The sequence below is a fragment of the Aquila chrysaetos genome, chromosome 6 (assembly GCF_900496995.4).
Source record: "Aquila chrysaetos chrysaetos chromosome 6, bAquChr1.4, whole genome shotgun sequence".
In the NCBI taxonomy this organism is placed as follows: Eukaryota; Metazoa; Chordata; class Aves; order Accipitriformes; family Accipitridae; genus Aquila; species Aquila chrysaetos.
In genome coordinates this window covers 6,428,017-6,445,715 of record NC_044009.1, presented here as the reverse complement: position 1 = coordinate 6,445,715, position 17,699 = coordinate 6,428,017, and the positions used below count along the sequence as shown (strand labels likewise).

The window sequence follows — 17,699 nt, the reverse complement described above, 5'->3', positions numbered from 1 at the left end:
CGCCACGCCACGTTCACTCACGTCTCGTACACGCTGCCGGGATGGTATAGAGAGACCTTAATGTGAATTCAGACCTGCTCTGCTCTTGAGAAAAAACTCCAGTCGACTAATAGCTTCGTAAGTTTTGAAAGGCTCTCTTGCAAAAACATTCTTTCTGCAACTGATACATGTACTGAAATTACCAACAATGAAACATTTACGTACCAGACAAGAAAAGTGTGGCTATGGTCTAAAACCCATGCAATTTTTAATTCAAAGATTACCAGCATTATTAAACTAATCAACTATAATCCATCTAGCAGGTTGCAATGCATATGATTCATCTAGAAAGGTGTTCCAGTAAAAAAGATTAATTTATATACAGAGCTGAAATATACAATTAGCTGTCATTACAGAACATCCTTTAACAATCACAGCCAGGTGACCATGGTTATTCACAATTTGTGGATACACAAATTGGCGTTCTCTAAAATGAAATAGAAGTTCCTGTATTTTTTCTAGAATGAAGCGCATGCACTGGAAAACAATGAACTAAGCTGACTGGAAGTGAGGAAAGGGTGACCAGTATTTGTCCTACACAGTTTTTTCTTCTTCCTTGCATTGCTGTTTTATGTCAGTACTTGGTGACTTGACCTTCTGTTGCACAACAAGCACTTAAACCAAAAAACGTTCATTCTGTTTCCTTCTTCATGCCACGTAACTGCCACTGACATGGCGATACTGACAGCCAAAAGAAATGTCGATGCGAGCATTAGGAGCAGCTTATCTTCTGAATGAAACAAAACAAGAACAAACACAGAAGTACACAGAAAGGATTCACTAATTGCCTCTCTTGCAAGAGTCAATAGACGAACTAAAATATACAGTGGCAGCAGTTGTTTTTAGAAATTATTAAAATACATGTTCTGGACTTGCAGAGAAGAGTAGAATTCAAGAAGTAAATACTGGAACTTACAACACTTGAAATTACAACCAGTGTTCAAATATACTACAGGTAGGTTATCCATTGATGAAAGCCAGTGACTAGATCCCATAATGCTGAGATTCTCCCACTTCATCTCTGGGGCTGCGGTTCCAGAAAAGTATGAATTTCTCTTGATGTATTTCTTCAATCACAAAATCTTGAGTAAAAAGCTTCCCATATATTGCGAGGCTTAATGGATAAACAAGATCCAGTGGACCTACTACATGGAGATTTTCAAAAAGCCTTTGATGATGTTCCACACCTAAGGTGGTGGAAAAACAAAGTTGCCACAGGATTGGAGGAAAGGTAAGTTTATGGATTTGATAAAAGTTTACAGGATACAAAAGTTATGGCTGTTTAAAAGGCAGGCAGGAAAGAGCACAACATAATGGTAATTTTTCAGGATAGAGAACAGTTAGCAGGGAGGATTGGTGGGGCCAGTTCTATTCAATATCTTCATCAATGATCTGGAGAAAAGAGCACCCACACAATTAAAGTAATACTAAACTTCTCCAGGTACTTACATGCATATAGAGGCAAGTAAAGCCAGAAGGAGCTCATAAAAAGGAGGTAAATGAGCTTCTACATAGATAAACACAAGGCAATACATTTAGGGAAAAATAATCTAAACCAGGCGTACATGGTGCTGAATTCACATCTAGCAGCTATTGCTCAGAAAAGGGATCTTGGAGTCATTCTTGATGGTTCTCTGAAATCATCTGCTTAGTGTGCAGGGGCAGCCAAAAAAAGCAAATAAAATGGTGGGCATCATCTGGAGAGGTATTGAGAACAAAATATAGAGTATCATCTTGCCGCTCTTTAAAACCTTGTCCCACCCCTCTTCTTCAGTGCAGTGCATGGTTCTGGCCTCCAGATGTCCAGAAGAATGTAGTGAAGTTAGAGAAGATGCGGAAGAGGTCAACTAAAATGACCAAGGCAGTGGAGCGTCTAACTTACATGAGAAATGTAAAAAGATGGGAACTCAGCTTGGAGGCTGAGGAGGATACAATCAAGAATCGTAAAAGCAACTCAGTATTGCACTAAATGCTGTAATACAAGAACTAGTGGCACTCACTGAGATAAGTAAGAGGTCAGTTTAAAAGTGGTAAAAGAACTTCTTTACACAGTGAATAGTAACTACCTGCAATCTGTTGCCACAGGTGCTTATGGAGGCAGACTGTACCAGGAAATTCAAAAGAGAGAAGAAAAATTAATGGCAGTATGAATGAACGCTAAAGGCTGGGACAAACTCTTTAACATCCTTAATCCAATTACAGCTGATGTTGCAGAACTATGAGGAATGCAAACAGCAGATATTAACCAGGCTTATGTGCTCTTCCCAATAACATCTCTTACTGCGACTGTCAGAGATAAAATGTTGGGCTTGTACTACTCGTCTGGCCCAAGAAGGTGTTTTTTATGCCCTTCTGTTCCTTTTGTGTGTTCTAAGACAAAAGATGCTGAAGTTGCACAGCTGTTATTGCAGTATTCTGTCCAGGGTAAAACTACAAAGCAAGTAATTGGTTTTGTGGTTCCTTTTTTTGACTGTTAAGGCACACTTTGTCATCTTGTTAATTTTCCATTGTCCTGTGCAAAAATATAGTCAGCACTATTACACTTACAGTTATCAAACAAGCAGTGTGAGAGATTGAGAAATAGCATAACACAAGCCAGTTGACCGCAAAACAGATTTTTTTTTAAAGACTAGATATGCAAATCAGTATCAGCCTGATGATTATGAGCAATTCTAAACAAGCAAAGATTAACAATGTTATAGGAAATAACTGCTGTGCCTGTTTTTCAGTCCTTCCTTTTCGTAGAAAACTAGTTTATTTTCTTCTTTTCCCTTTTTACAGACTCCACACTGGGCTAAACCCATAGTTCATCCAATATCCAAATTTTCAGCCAGTTTGGCTTCCACCAGAAGAGGCCATTTTGTACACTTACCGATGATTTGAAGTAGTCAAAAAACATGAATCAGACTTCAAGAATTAGAAAGAATGGCCTAAAGTACAGTGGACTTCAACTAGTTTTATTTACCTTCCATTTTCTGAGCCTGTGTGGCACCTTTTGATCCTATTTCCTCAAGAAATGCGAAGTCCACAACCTTAAAGAGTTCTGTTTGTGTTAGGTAAAACTGAAATTGTCATTACTTTCATTCAAGAATTGAGGCCTTAAGAAAAATACCAGATGTTGCAAAATATATGACAAAATTGGAAGTACTGGTAATACTGGAATAGACACAACATATGAAACATGGCTGAGTCTCAAGCTTAACTCAGAATTCTGGCCAGAATTTTCATACGATAATAGAAGTAATCAGACATAGTTTTCAATCCATTCCTTCATGCAGAGAAAGCAAGTTGTGAAACTTGAGTTGGCATCCAGATGTGCTCTGAATTTTGTAGCTTTGATTCAAATTTGTTTCCAGCACGATGCGGGGAGAGAGAGGGAAAGAGAAATATTTGACGTCAGCTATGAAGGCCAACAGTTTGGATGATCCTCTCATTTGTTAGATAAAATAGGTTCTAGCACTCCTTGTTTGAATGTGTTTCAGTGTTTTACCTGAGTTTTCAGGTAATCTAAGGCACTATGGGTTTACCTCCCTTGTCATAGATTCAGGCTTAGTGTCACACTGGATGTTTCTGTAGCTTCACACATCTTCTCAGTGGGTTATCACTTTTCAGTGGCAGTGGTGGGGTGATGAAATTCCTTTCCCTCTTCTTCCACAGGAACCGTTACATCATTCCCTCGAAAAGACTCTGTTTCCTGCTCTGGATAGTGCATTGCCAGTTCCTCTTCCACATTTTCCTGGGCATCAACACTACTTTCACATCCTCTAGCAGCACAGTTCTTGCCACTAGGCACTTCTGAAATGGACCCCACAATAACAGTGTCGGCCTTCATGATGTATATTTTTTCTGAGGAAGAAAAAAAATAGTGCTGAGCATAGTTAACAATCACTGCTGACCCTAGAGATGGTTCCTTTTCATGCAAAATTTTTATTTAGTACTCGTTTTTTCTTATCCCCCCGCCCCCTTGTTCTTTTTTTAATGAGAGGCATGCAGATCAAGCCCATCACTCTGAAAACACAGAATTCACTAACCCACTAAAGCTTTTTGAATTCACACATTATAAGTTGTCTATTTCATTGTTTATTTATAAGGTGCTTTTAATTTTGAAATCAAACCACTGAATATACTAAGTGATAAAGAAGGCCTGCACATTTTGTACTACACTGTCTGGTTTTGGACCACTGTCAATGGGACTCTGGGCATTTTAGATCACGTAGATCTAACTCCCATGTGATGAAGCAGCTGCACTATAGCTAGGACTACAGGAGAAAGACAAATTAGAAAAGGCAGTAAGATATTCACAAGAGTCTGTTAGAAGAAGCAATTAATCAGGATCTGGGGAAGACAGATATGGAGAATCTAAGTTTTATACTCCTGCTGTTTCGAGAAGCAACAATACCTGCATTAAAAGCAGCCTTTGGGCAAGGATCAGCACTGTACAGAAATTCTGGGTAAGTATCTGGGGTCTTAGGACCTGCAAAGAAATTAGTTTCTTTCCAGCAGAGAATCAACTACAAAATTTCCTGGGATAGACTTGAACCTTGTGTCCAACTTGTTGACCCTACTCCTTTACAAAAGGTAAATAAGGCCTTTGCTATGGCTTGGATCACTACATTTTATTCAGACATATGCTGCAGATCAGACACTGTAGGTTACTGTTCACAATTGCTTGGAGATATTTGGGTATGGTAAGTCAAATCCTCACATGCATCCCAAGTCCATCACTCACAGAAAAAACAGAAAGGGCATTTAGTAAGGAAAGGTCAGCTCTAGTAATACCAAAAAACCCCTTCAAATAACCTCAAAATGGGGTTTGGAAACATTGCCAGAATGTCTCATGTCGACTGTGTCTCAGGTAACAATTCTCCCCCTGGGAGTAAGCTTCCTTGCCTGACTTTATCTCCTACCCTGTGCCATGGTCGAAGACTTTGTGGGAACATATGGGAGACACATTTCAAGCTATTACTGTGAAACCAAGAGAAGAAAATGATAGCTTGAGACATGTGAAGTACAACTGTCATTAAGTATTACAGCGTCATTTTCCAGCTGACATATTTTGGATTTCAAATTTCTTCTGCAAATTTACATCTTCTGGAATGAAAAAGAGGAAGAAGAGCATTTTTCTGTCAGGTTTATAAGTGACTAAGGCAAATGTGAAAATAAGAAAGCATTATATTCAAATGAATAGATATACCAGAATTTGTGTGTCAAAAGTTCTGGAGATTCAGCCCCAACCTTTGTTAGACACTTTGGACACTTTGCAGCTTACTAATAATCTCAGAATGACATTATGTGCCCATGGTTGAAATATTGAAAAGACAAAAGGAAAAAAAAAAAAAAAAAAAAAAAGACTTACCAATTCGATTATTTGTGTGGTCTCTCACTCGAGAATCGATAGGGCAATCTGGAGCATTTCCATTGCTCTGTGTCACATCAGTCAGACTCAGTTCAGGACTATATGCTTTTTCTGTGCTGGAGACCAAGTTATTGTTGGTTTCCAAAGGGAGGGTTCTGTCAATTAACTCCTTCTCTTCTGGCCCGCTGTCAGTAGTCAGTATGATCTTCTGCCAATACAAAGAGGAGAGTAGAAGTGGGGTGAATGTAAAAGCAACACTGTGAAGTTTGCAATAGGTCTACAGAATCCTTCTATTGCAGTCAGAATAACATAATGTACTTCATGGTACCACTGTCACAGGGAGTAAAAAATCTGAAAGTGCCTAACTGATATAGAAACATAAGTTTCTTTGAACTAGGTTCCGGCATCACTTAAGGCCATATTTAAAAATAGCATTTCTAAGCTAAATTCACAGATTTTTTATGATATTTGCAAGAATATACCTCACTTCCACTGAAATCCAGTTTCCTGGACCTGCTCGGATGCTTTGCTAAGTTCCACTGCCTTGTCCGCAATTTAGATGCCGATGAACCTTTGTAAATCCACTTATTTGTTATGTTGACTTTTTGCCACAAGTCTTATACTGTATGCTCTGTTGCAGAGTCTGCTGTCCTGTAATATAGTAACAGCTGCATTCTGGGGGGCTGAAGCTCAGTAGCACTTTCCAGCAAAAAGTATAACATCAGTAAGAAAGATAGATGCTGGAGGTAAAAATTTTAAGGGATTTGCTGAGAAAGAACTTTAACAAGATATTTTTCATATTTAGTTGTAAGATAAGTATCAGAGGACAAACATGTACAGATGTGTATCATATGGTGAGAGAGTCAAACAGTCAAAACTGAAAATATATGGTTTACCTTCCTCTTAGATTTTGCAAAGACCTACCACACTCCTATGGAAGAACAAAACAAGCCAGAGGTTGAACTGGCTGAACTTCAAAATGGAATTGCCTCAGCAGAACCTCAGGTAGAAGAAACAAGCTCAGACTAGCTATTATGTGAAGAATTAATTACAAACAGTCCTTTAAAAGAGGAGCCAGAATCTGAGAGAGGCTAACGGTCCTGCATCACAAATTTCTGATGGTTCCTAGCTCTGTTTCTGTTTCCACAAGGTTGGAAAAGGAAAAAAAAAAATCCACAACATAGTAAGATTTTGAAATGTGCAGTTTAAAACTCTTGCTCATGTCTGACTGACTATGAAAGCAAGAGTGGAAGCTCCCCACAATTCAGGAATTAGCAGTGACACACTGAAATTATGACAGCTGATTGCAACCAGATTCATTAGAATAAGTAGTATTTTGTATGTGTGCAGATGTGCAACATTTAAAAGCAAACTGATTTGAAAAAAAAAAGGAAGAGTCTAGAGAGTGTTTTAGCAGATATAGACAATAAACTGTGAAGACTCAGAGGATGAAAGTTGCTGTAATTTCACTGAAAGTGGGGGAATCAAACAGAGCTATGATGATTTCAACAGCCGAGGAACTGCTTTCTGTTGTTACCATATTGACTGATGTTTGCCTTGTTCATATGCAAACTATACTGTTAAACCAGAAGCTGGTCCTGCTGGAAAGTCTTCCAGACAAACAATACCCACTGTGTACCCATATTACACTCATGCCAAATCCTACAAAGATGGAAGGTGACATGGAGGGAGGCAGAAGAGTACAAATCCTACTGGTGTGACTGGAGCAGTAAGATAAAATGGGACTGACAGACAAAGTTCTCCCAGAAGGTAGAAAAGGCATGTTCATCCTGTGATTTTGGATCTTGTCCCATAGAATGCAACATGAATAGCAAAAGAGCAAACCAAATACTCCCTTCACAAGCAAGATTGGCAGCATCACATTATTTAACACCACATTAAACATAGCCCAAGACGTGAAAGTACCAAATCCTAGTGCATCTCATCACTGCACCTAGGGGATGATGCGTTGCAGAGGGAAGTCCAAACAAAAAGGCTGGCACTCTTTAACAGGACATTTAAAAATATCATTATTTACATTGGAATGGAAAGTGATCTGTTTTGGAATATTGTTCACACTTACTGCGCATTTGTTCACTAAATCAGAACCTGCAATGGAAAGAGGAAAAATTATCAGAAGAAAATTCACAGCAATCACAAGAATGTTAATATTTACTCTAAAAGATCACCTAGCCATGTCCTAAACTACTGCCCAACCACTGAGGGCACACTTACATGACACGGCTGAGGTGAACCAGCAACATGTTGCTGCCAAGACTGTGAGGTCCGGCCCTCCTCAAAGCCCTTTGTGGCCACCACTATCACTCTCCCCGCACCACAGATAGTATTCATCTAATGAAGTGATGAACTGATTAAACCTTCTAGATAAGCAGAAGACAGGCAAGCAGAAGACAGGCTTATTAAAAAGAAAAAAGTAAAAAAAAAAATTAATAACTTTCTACTGGATTAACAAGTTGGATTAGTTCATCACGTGGTGGTCAGATGACTATTAAGGGGATGGGATTTTATGTAAGGATGGAGGAAGGGAACACTGGGGAAAGAAGAGAGGTGAGAAGAAGGGAGTATACAGCATCCTTCTGTAGTACCATGAAGCTAGACGGGCTCCGGCCTGCTATCTAATTTCACCCTAACATGCAGCCACCTTTATTTTCAATGCATCAGCTCTATAATGCTGCACAGTAACAGTTTCTCCTGCGTAAGGCAAGTGAGGAAGCAAAAATTCCATTTTGAGAAAATTAAGCTGCACACAAGAGGTTTTAAATTGTATTCCTGAATAAATGAGTATAAAAAGCTCTGATGTGTGGTGATGAGGAGAATCTAACACAACAGAAGAGAATAGATTAGTCAATGGAAATGGAAGTGCTGAGAGGGGATTAGTTAATTGGGCAAAATGTGTGTACTCTAGGGGATCTGTACAGGCGGTATGGCTAACACCCACTTTTTTTGGAACACGTCTCTCAGATTTGAGTGCCCAGAAATTAATTGGGCGTTTTTCCAGTAAAGCCGCCCTGCGCTGACACCTTGCCCAACCATTCAGGTGCAGTGGGAAAAAAGTGCCATCTAGTGGCTTGTCACATCCAGAGCATCACCTGCCTGCGCAGGACAGACAACAGGACTGGCCTTTTGCATGTCAGCAGAGACATACGTTTGACATGAAAAAGTTCCAGGTTTTAAATTAAAATTCCATAAAATAAAGTTCCATATTAAAACTATCCACTTATTCTTTAGACATATGGATTACAATTCCTCATCCATCGGTCACTCACCTTGAGATTTGAGTCCGGATTTGTGTGAAGTGATGGAATGCAGATGTGCTAATAAAAGAAACCATTCATTTAGCAAAACTCATCATGGAGCATACAGGCTCTAAGAGCTTTACCACACCCACAGGCCTACAACCAACCTACAACATGCACATCCTGCTTTCTATAAAAGAGGGAATGTGGTTCCAAAGGAACACCCCACATGTAACTCTAGGCAAAGCTACGGAGAGTCGGTGTGAGTAAAAATCACTCTTCCTCTCATGCTCAAAGTCCAACCCCATTCCTGGAACCAACAAATACTCACAAAACACTTCAGGTATCATTTAATATTATTGTCTGTGCTGAGAGAAGAAACCACTGGTTACCTTTTCCCCACCCAGCTTGTAGCATCTTCCTCCATAAATTCACAGCTGCTTCAATCTTTCTCTCATGTTCTCCAACATGCTGCATGAACTGTTTGCCTAAAACCCTTATCTGGCCCACCTGCACCAGGCAGTAGTGAACATTCTCTTCCCCAATGACCTCCACGAAATTTTGGGATATTTGAGTTCCCAGTTGGCATATACTTGGAGATCAAACAGCATGCTATGTATTAAAGCTTTAAAAACTCACGCTTTCCTTTGAGGATGAGGATCCGCTTCTTGCAAACCTTCCATTTCCAAATTAACAGCATGCCCACAAGTAGCACTATCAGAGAGAGAACCACTGCCCAAAGAACTAGACCTATAGCACAGAAAGGGAAAGGGAGCACAGGAAAGGCTATGAAAAGGCAGAGGGAGAACTATTAGTAGATCTATGTGTTTGGACATAAATCCATGGATGTCATTTCACAAGTCATAGGGGATTTGCAGGAAGCTCCCACATAAAAATTGCATTTACCAAAGATATATCCAAATAAAACATGCTAGGCAGAGTAAATGCTTTATCTTTATTACCTCCCATTGTCGTCTCCCCCTTGGCTGAGGTGGGAAAAGTGCCAGCCAGAGCTTTCTCCTCAGGAGTTGAACTGGGGTTTTCAGTTGTTATGGCACTTAAAAGGATACTACCCATGGTCACCAGGTTCTCTTCAACCCTCCTTAGGTCAGAGTTATTTGTTTCATTGCTGAATCGCATGGACAAAGTGCTTGAGGTGAGGTAGGTGGGCAATCGGTCCAGGCAAACCTGATCGTGTGTGGCGTTTCCTTTGCTTAGTGCTGTTTTGTTTAACTTGGCACAGCTAGGGAATGAAAAAGAAGAGTGTATCAGTGCTAGAGGAAAATGCCGTGGTACAAGATAAGAGTATTTTCCACGTGGCAAACATCCCTTTGGTCATTTTTCTACCACCTACATTTATTGCTTTCAGTGAAAAAGTCATTAACCTTTTTCTCACCCCTGTGGCATTAATTCTTGACCTGGATGCAAACCTGATACTCACACGTGTGTGTAATTCCGCTATACTTAGTAAACTAAAAATGAGGCAAGAGGGTTTCCTTCCTCCAGTACAGAGCTGTGCAACAGGTATAAAGACAGGCCTTCTAAACTCTGCACATAGGCCCAAAGCGATCCCGTTGCCTCTAAGATAAATTTGTATACTTCGCACCAGAAGGGACAGGTGTCCCTTTTAGTCCTCTATTAGCTTTAATTAGTTAGTTAGTCACTTTAAAGAACTATGGACTTACTTTGTGTGGGGCTTGCAGATGTCGGTGCTGGAATTTTGATCAGAGAAGGTCCCAGAAGGGCACTCTTCACAAGTAACATCATTCATTGAGGTGCCTGAATAAAAATAACGACTGAGGACCGACCAACCAAAATGCATCAGGTCCTATGGCCTATGGCCAAGATCAGAAAAGGTAAGCTAGACAGGTAGGAATTCCTACCTCTGACTTTGACTCCAAAACCAGGCTTGCAAACAGTGTGCTGCTGGCATCGTATGCAGGTGTTCAGAACAGGGGTTTGACAGAACAGGCCTGGTCGGCACTCACACACACGGCTAGAATTGAAGGAGCAGGGCTCTTTTTCCACAAGGTCAGATTCTGTGGGGAAGAAACAGATGTGGTAACAAAGGATCACCCTGCAGTGAAAATGCAGAGCTGGGGCCAAAGCTGAGCAACATCAGTTCAAAGGCTCAGGAAGCAGAACAGGCTGCTGGCACTCTTCGCGATGGCAACTTAAGTCATGAACAATTGGAGAAGCCTGTAGACAATGGCTTGTAATATAAGAGAGAAAGCAGAAATCAGACTTGGATAGCACTGGATGAGAGAATTTTTAGGTAGTCCCAGGTCACACATAAAGCGATACTGATTATGTGCAACGTAGCATTTGGCTCTCTAAATCAGTAACCAAGGATGGATAATTTTGCTGCTGGAAATTCTAACTGAATAAAATATAAACAAAGTGTAAATAAAATACAGGGAGAGAATATAACTGTGAGGTATGTGTGAGGGAAAGCAAACCTTTTGTGCATGATACACAAGCGTCACATCGTGGCTTTTGGAATGCTTCATTCACATATTGTTCGGGTCCACATCTCATGCAGTCTTCATCTGGGTCCCTAGGACATGCTTTCTTCTTAACATAGCCTGGAGAAAGAAAAAAAAAATATGCAGGATACCTGTTCAGAATCACTGGAAGCAACCATCCTGAAGTGTTCTTGTATGCTCATTTACCTGTTAGACACACTACCACAGTCTTCTCTTTGTACCTGTCATTTGGTTTCTCTAGCACATTTTTGCCTTTCCTGTTCAAGTGTGAGGGGATCACAGCTGTCCTGTTACAGCAACACTATGCATAGTATTATCAGTGTCAGTATGGATTGCTGCAAAATGGGCACATAGGAAGTAATTTGCTGACAGTTAGAAAAGACCGCCAAGTCTGCAGTGAGGGCAATATTTTCCTGCCACTACTAAGTTCCCAGGCAATTGTTTTTCATGTTTTCTTCTTGACTATAGCAATCGAGTCCTCATACTTTGCTACCTAAATCATCACTTTTTCTTTCAAAAGCTGACAGAATCGCCTAGGTGCACATGGATTCATGCAGGGACAACCCCATCTCCCATGTTCAGAATGGGATGTTACAAGATGGTAGGTACTTTTTGAGCTGTGCCCTACATATCCCTAGCAGGCTTGCAGTAGGTTGCTTTCTGAGCAGTCCTGCTAATTTTACAGTTGCCTTGGCAGTTGTGAGATGGTTTAATTTTCCAGTTGTTTTCCTTTAAACAAATCAAATTACATATCTATGTCTTTCTGATGCTGGATGCATAAGCTATACGCTTTCTCTGCTCAACACTTCCAACTCACCTGGACTCACTGCTCACAGTTTGTAGGCACACCACCCTGGATCTCTCGAACCTTCTGTGTACATGCAGCACGCATGAAGTTGAGCATCTAGCTGAATTAGATGACCTCCGGAGGCCTTTGCCAAACTTAAGCTATTCTATGACTTTATATCTGGTAATCATTGTCTAGTGACCAGCTTTTAAAAGCATCCATCTGGCAAGCTAGGTACAATAACCAGCTAGGAGTGTGGGAAAGGCTGGGACAGAGGCATTCCTAATGTTTCAGTTCCTGAAGCAACAGATGAGGTATTCTACCGCTGGCCATAGTGCCAAAGAAATCAGAAGGCACAGTGGTCAGCTGTGACCTCGTGGCCTTGCCAGGAGATGGAAATAACTACCAAAGGAAAAGCTAAAGCAGCAACGTAAAGACAGGAAGAGTTGAATGTTTCACAGGTGGAAAACAGAAGGAGAGAAAGAAATCCCAGTTTCAGCATCCAGCCTGCATCACCAAAACACAAAGAGTTAACCACAGGAAGGGGGAACCTGGCAGGGAAATAACTCACCTACTCTGCATTTTGGCAGGCATGATGTAGGAGTGCAGGTAAAAACAGCTGTGCTGTATTTGGCCCACTAAAAAGCACCAGACAAGCCCAAACCACGTCACTCTCACCTTCTCAAAACTACTTGTCTGAGACTGTTCCTTTAAAGGTGGGGGCTGACTGCTGAACCTCAGCACTTGGGCTGCACACATGTGTACCTGCCCGTGTATGTCATTTTCCCCTTCCTCCCCCAACAACCCAAAAGCTTTAACTTCAGTTATTTGAGATTTCCTGTACACATGGGTCCCTCCCTTGGGGGATGTGTGCCCCAGGTGCAGTAACTCTGAAGCTTGCCTAACAGTGCCTTCTGGTGCTGTTCTCCACAGATTGTGTTCACAGCTCAACAACCAGATAAAAGCCTGAGCAGTAGGAATACCAGCTGCAATCACCTGTACTGAAAAAGGTACTGAAAGTAAGTAGATGAAATAAGTGTTTTTCTTTCACGAGTATGTGCATTCATTCACTCCTGAGGCTATGCTGTTAACTGTGGGTGGGAAATTATCCTGAGTGTTGACTGCAGCACTATCTTGTGGAGCTGGATTTAGAGTCTAAAACAAAAAAACAACCAAACAAAAAAGGTAAAAAACCATAAACAGAATAAACAGAACTGAAGTGGAATACCAACTTCTGCATAACATGAGCTGTTCTAGCATATACCATTATTTCCCATGAAAATCTCTGTTCCTCCCCTTGATAGGAGGGAAATACTTTGTTCTGTGATGACAGAAAGAAAATTTTCTTCTGGTATCCCAGGTACCAGAAGTCTCGTTTTACCTGCACAAGAATTAAGTACATGAGAAGAGATGTGGGAACTGTAGAAATTGATTAGAATGATCTTTTGAGGTTTGGTTTGAAGTTTATCTTGCAATTGAACTTGAAATTAACTTTAAAACAGAGGATGGCTTGCATGTGGGCCAGTGTGCGCTCAGACTGAAAGCTGTACATCTGTGGGCTGGAACACCAAGGAAAGTAAAGCCAGGCTGCATGAAGAGTTCAAGATGCTCCACTTTGATTAAATGCAATTTTAGAAAAGCTTCCCTTTCTTTGCAGTGAGCAGTTGAGTTAGTAGCAGATATGAACAGGTTATTGCTTGAAGGAGTAGTGGAAGATTAAAATGAAAAGCATTGTTATGAGTTTCTGTTGTGAAGGAAGCCCTGGAGGATGTGATGTCCAAGACTGACATGAGCAGGTGGCAACAAAATGAGTTTCAAGAATAAGCAGAGGTGGAGTGATTGAGACTGGTGGCTCATTACAGCCAGATGTAAATCAGATCTTTGCTTTTCACAGGACCTCACTGACATCTGTCATTGTGGGAGCTTTTGCAAAGTACGGTTTCGAGGGAGAAAAGAGCTTTTCTTGGGACTGGCTCAGAGTCAGATCCCCACCCCTTTTCTTCTTTTACAGGACCAGTTTCCCCATCCCTTGGTCCTGTTTACTTATACAACTTCTGAATGATTCTAGTGGTATGGCCAGGAGTACAAGGTGTCCCAGTGGGAACTTGGATGTAACTGCATGCAAATGCTTGCAACCAAGTGCTAAACCTCTCTTTATTATTAGAGCACAAATAAATGTCAAAAATTTCCTTTCAAAAAAAAAAAAAAAGAAAAAGAAAACATTTCTATAAGAAGAGATTGATGATGGTGAAGTACCATAAAATGCCCCACCCACTGAGGGGTTTTTTGGCCAATAGGGGGAGTTTCAGACATTTCCAGAACTCTTGTCTCACCAAGGTGTTTCCTGCTTCTGAGCTCACCTGCCTCTGAGTCATAACTAGCTTCCAGCAAAGCTCACTGTGTCCCCTGACAAGGGGCTGTTCCCTTTCTCATGTGAGACACTTTCTAAACTGTTTTGACTATGAGGATAATGACAGATTTTCCACACCTTCATTTTATATTTTTTGTCTCTGATCAGAAACTTATTTAGCCTAATTTCACTGCACTATTTCACACCCTGAGGCAAGTTGAAATGAATTCTTAGACCTGCCTACTTCTAGCTACTTCAGTGTCAAGTTAACCGATAAAAAACACATAAAAAATCCTAGCAAGTTATCTTGTTTGCAATTTACAGATTGTTTGCATGTAGACTGAACAAGAGCAGGGCAGTGGAGAACAAGTTCACATCTGGATCCACACTAGACAGTGATTCATGAAATTGCACTTTTCTTCAGGGTCAAAGTGCAATTCCGCAGACAGACATGGTTCCCAATATCTCTACAAGAAAGGCTCCATGTTAATTTGATTGAATTATAAACATACTGACCTGAGGGACACTGGTAACAGCAGCTTTGTGAAGTTTCATCATAGAACCAATTCTCAAGTGTATCACAGGAATGAGATGGGGTTAATGATGTCTTGAAATTGAAACAGACAAAAGACACAGTTAGAAAACAATTAGTTCTGTATTAGAGCAGATCCCGCTATCTGTCTCAAGTGATGGTAGTTGCAGACTGTAAGGAAAAGCCTACAGCTTTTTGAAAGTTCAAGTATCCCCAAAGCAACTTCAGTATATTTAGCAATAATTCAATATGTATCTTCACTCAGCAGGCTCTTTTATCGAAAGTCATTTAAACCTAGGAATGGAATATTGTAGCCCAACCTGTGTATCAAGCATTTCAGCACTCAGAAACTAACTCCTTGTTTCATATAATAAAAAGGGTAGTGGCATTGCCCTACAAAAATGTTTTTCAGCCAATGCTCCGAACACCCTTTGAAACCTAGCTGCAGGATCAGTAAGATCACTAAGAAAAGCTTGTCTGTTAGTCTGCGCCTCCTTTAGAAATCTTGTAGTAGTTAGTAAATTAAAAAAAGGCTAAAAATCACTGTCCTGAAATGATCCCATGTTAATATGAGATAAGGATTTTTTAGAAAATAAAAAAAAAAAAGAATCCCTAACATCCGTAACAGATTTCCACCTCTGTGTGCACTGGAATAAGAGGTGGTGTCATAATCAGCATCATCTAAATCTAGCTAGATTGGCTGTAATCCACAATGATAATTCTTGTTTGCAGAAAACAAGTCTTACAGTACAGTTAATTTATGCAGTCATAATGCTTGAATTTAGCAACCTAAAGATGTGTTTATTATAAACCAATTTACTTATCTTACTTTACAAATCGTACACCGAGAACAAGAGGTTTTTGCCTTGAAAAGAATGCTGCAAATACTCACGCAATGAAGCCCTCATTCAAATAACTAAGCCCACTTCTATTGTGAGTGACAGTTTTCAGGAGCAACCTTTGGTTTGACTGCATAAATGATACTTGTTTAGTTAAAAAAACCCCATACAATAGTTCTAATATTAGCTTAGAAAATGAGACTCAGCTATGAATTGTATCAAGAAGCATATAATAAGACTTCATTTTTGTATGGCAGGGCTACTACATGCTCTGGGAAATTACGCTGCTACCAGTTTTCTGATGAGAAAATCTGATCTTTGAATTTGGCATCTCCCTTAATAATCCCCTAAAAATGTTATCTGAATTTCATTTTCTGTATTTGCTAGAAGGTATAAATGACAATTTTTTGTAAAGACTCAATCAGCAGATTCCCCAGAGATTTTCCCACATGATACTGGTAGAGCAGTTAAATATTTCAGAAAAACTACATCTCACTTTCTGCAGATGAATTTCCCATTGGCCTTTGAAATAATACCTACTGTATCCTACTGCCTTTGTATGCAGTGCAGAATCTTACTACCTAATTTCACAGCCGTATTCTCCTGTGTAATACGCTGTTCTTTTCACGGCAGGACCATAAAACACAGAAGTTATTTAACTTGCCCCAGGTTAAATCAGAAAACAGGAACTTTCAGTCAAGGAGGAAATTAACAAAAGGACAAGAAATAGAAACATATTGAAAATATTACATTTCATCAAGCTCCAGTAACAGAACTGAGAAATCCTGCCTGACACATTTCTGCACTAACCACTGGGCCACACACCTCCCTACAAAGCATTTTTTCTAGCTTACTGTGTAGAGGAAATAGCAGATGTCTGCTTGCTCAGCCTGACTCAAATCAAGTTTACAAATGTGCACCCTGTATTTTTCTTTTCTGAAGAGGAAGCCCTAGATTGTAGGAAAAGGAAGTGGAATTTCCTTGCATCTGTGTGGAGATGCACCCTTGTCAGCCAGCCACTCTGCAACTAAATAGAATAACAGGAAATGACACTACACCAGTCACTAGACAAAGGGTCATTCAGGAGTCACTTCAGTGATATGAAGTGAATTAACTAGTTTTATAAAGAAAATTTAAGAAACAACAGCATCCTGGTGGTAGCTAAGTCATCCTGGATTAGTTTCTCTGTAAGAGCTATGGCAAGTCACCACAAAAAACTGATCTTCTCTTCCTGGTTCTCCCGGGCAACCAACTCTGGCTGCAAATGATACTGAATTTTAAATCCGGGTGGGAACAAATTTCTTGAATGATTTATGAAGCACATAAGCTTACAGCTTATTTAATTGTTTCTTTTGGGGTTTAAATAAAGGAATAGCGTCTGTGTACAAGTGTGAGGGAAGGGCTGCTTTTTAAAAAGTTACCTTGTCTAAAATATTGGAATCAGGAGTTTAGGATTAGATTCTGCTCTTAGTTACAGCAATGCAAATTCTGATTATGAATTTGACCTGATGCTAGTGCTGTGATAAATTACTGCATGAACTATGCACACATACTACACAAATTATGAAAACATACATAGGAGAGTACTCGACAATTTTTTTTTTTTTTCCCCCCACAAGATGGCAGCTACATAACACATGACATCCGCAGCTTCACAACAAACGCTGCTTTCATGTATCCGGTTAGGAGCACAGCTTTGTAGCCACCTTTACTGTTTACTAAGCCAAGTCCAAGGTGCTCTGCTGTAAAAAGAAGTCATTTTAACAAATCGTGACACGATTTCTATGGCTGTGAAACCACCTTCTGAAGACCCCACTGCTTCTAATCTGTAGCTACCTGCAAAATGTCTTTAAGAGTTGCCACCTGTTCAGTAGAGGTGTTTCACGAGTATGAAACTTACTACAGATCCTTTCAATGATAATGTAAACATCAGTGCTCAGCATCAGTCATCATCTCCCCATTCTTGTCATTTTTTTCCCTCTAAATCCTAAAGCTGTTTGATTCCTAATGTGACCTGTAACAGCAATGCAATGATGCAAAGTTCTGCTCTTAA

General features: G+C 40.1%; 1 protein-coding gene across 4 annotated transcripts in view; it reads right to left on the bottom strand.

Annotated features, from left to right (window-relative positions):
* Positions 1-223: 223 nt before the first annotated feature.
* TNFRSF8 (TNF receptor superfamily member 8) overlaps positions 224-17,699 on the bottom strand; it is a 37,347-nt gene continuing 19,871 nt past the window's right edge. For all 4 annotated transcript variants that reach the window (XM_030018752.2, XM_030018750.2, XM_030018753.2 and 1 more), the window contains 10 exons: positions 14,792-14,882; positions 11,112-11,237; positions 10,536-10,691; positions 10,338-10,431; positions 9,615-9,895; positions 9,292-9,402; positions 8,683-8,730; positions 7,479-7,504; positions 5,396-5,603; positions 224-3,885 (listed from right to left, as the gene is read on the bottom strand). In XM_030018752.2, the coding sequence (XP_029874612.1) occupies positions 3,641-3,885; positions 5,396-5,603; positions 7,479-7,504; positions 8,683-8,730; positions 9,292-9,402; positions 9,615-9,895; positions 10,338-10,431; positions 10,536-10,691; positions 11,112-11,237; positions 14,792-14,882 (1,386 nt within the window). In that variant the 3' untranslated portion in view covers positions 224-3,640. The remainder of the gene's footprint in view (positions 3,886-5,395; positions 5,604-7,478; positions 7,505-8,682; positions 8,731-9,291; positions 9,403-9,614; positions 9,896-10,337; positions 10,432-10,535; positions 10,692-11,111; positions 11,238-14,791; positions 14,883-17,699) is intronic.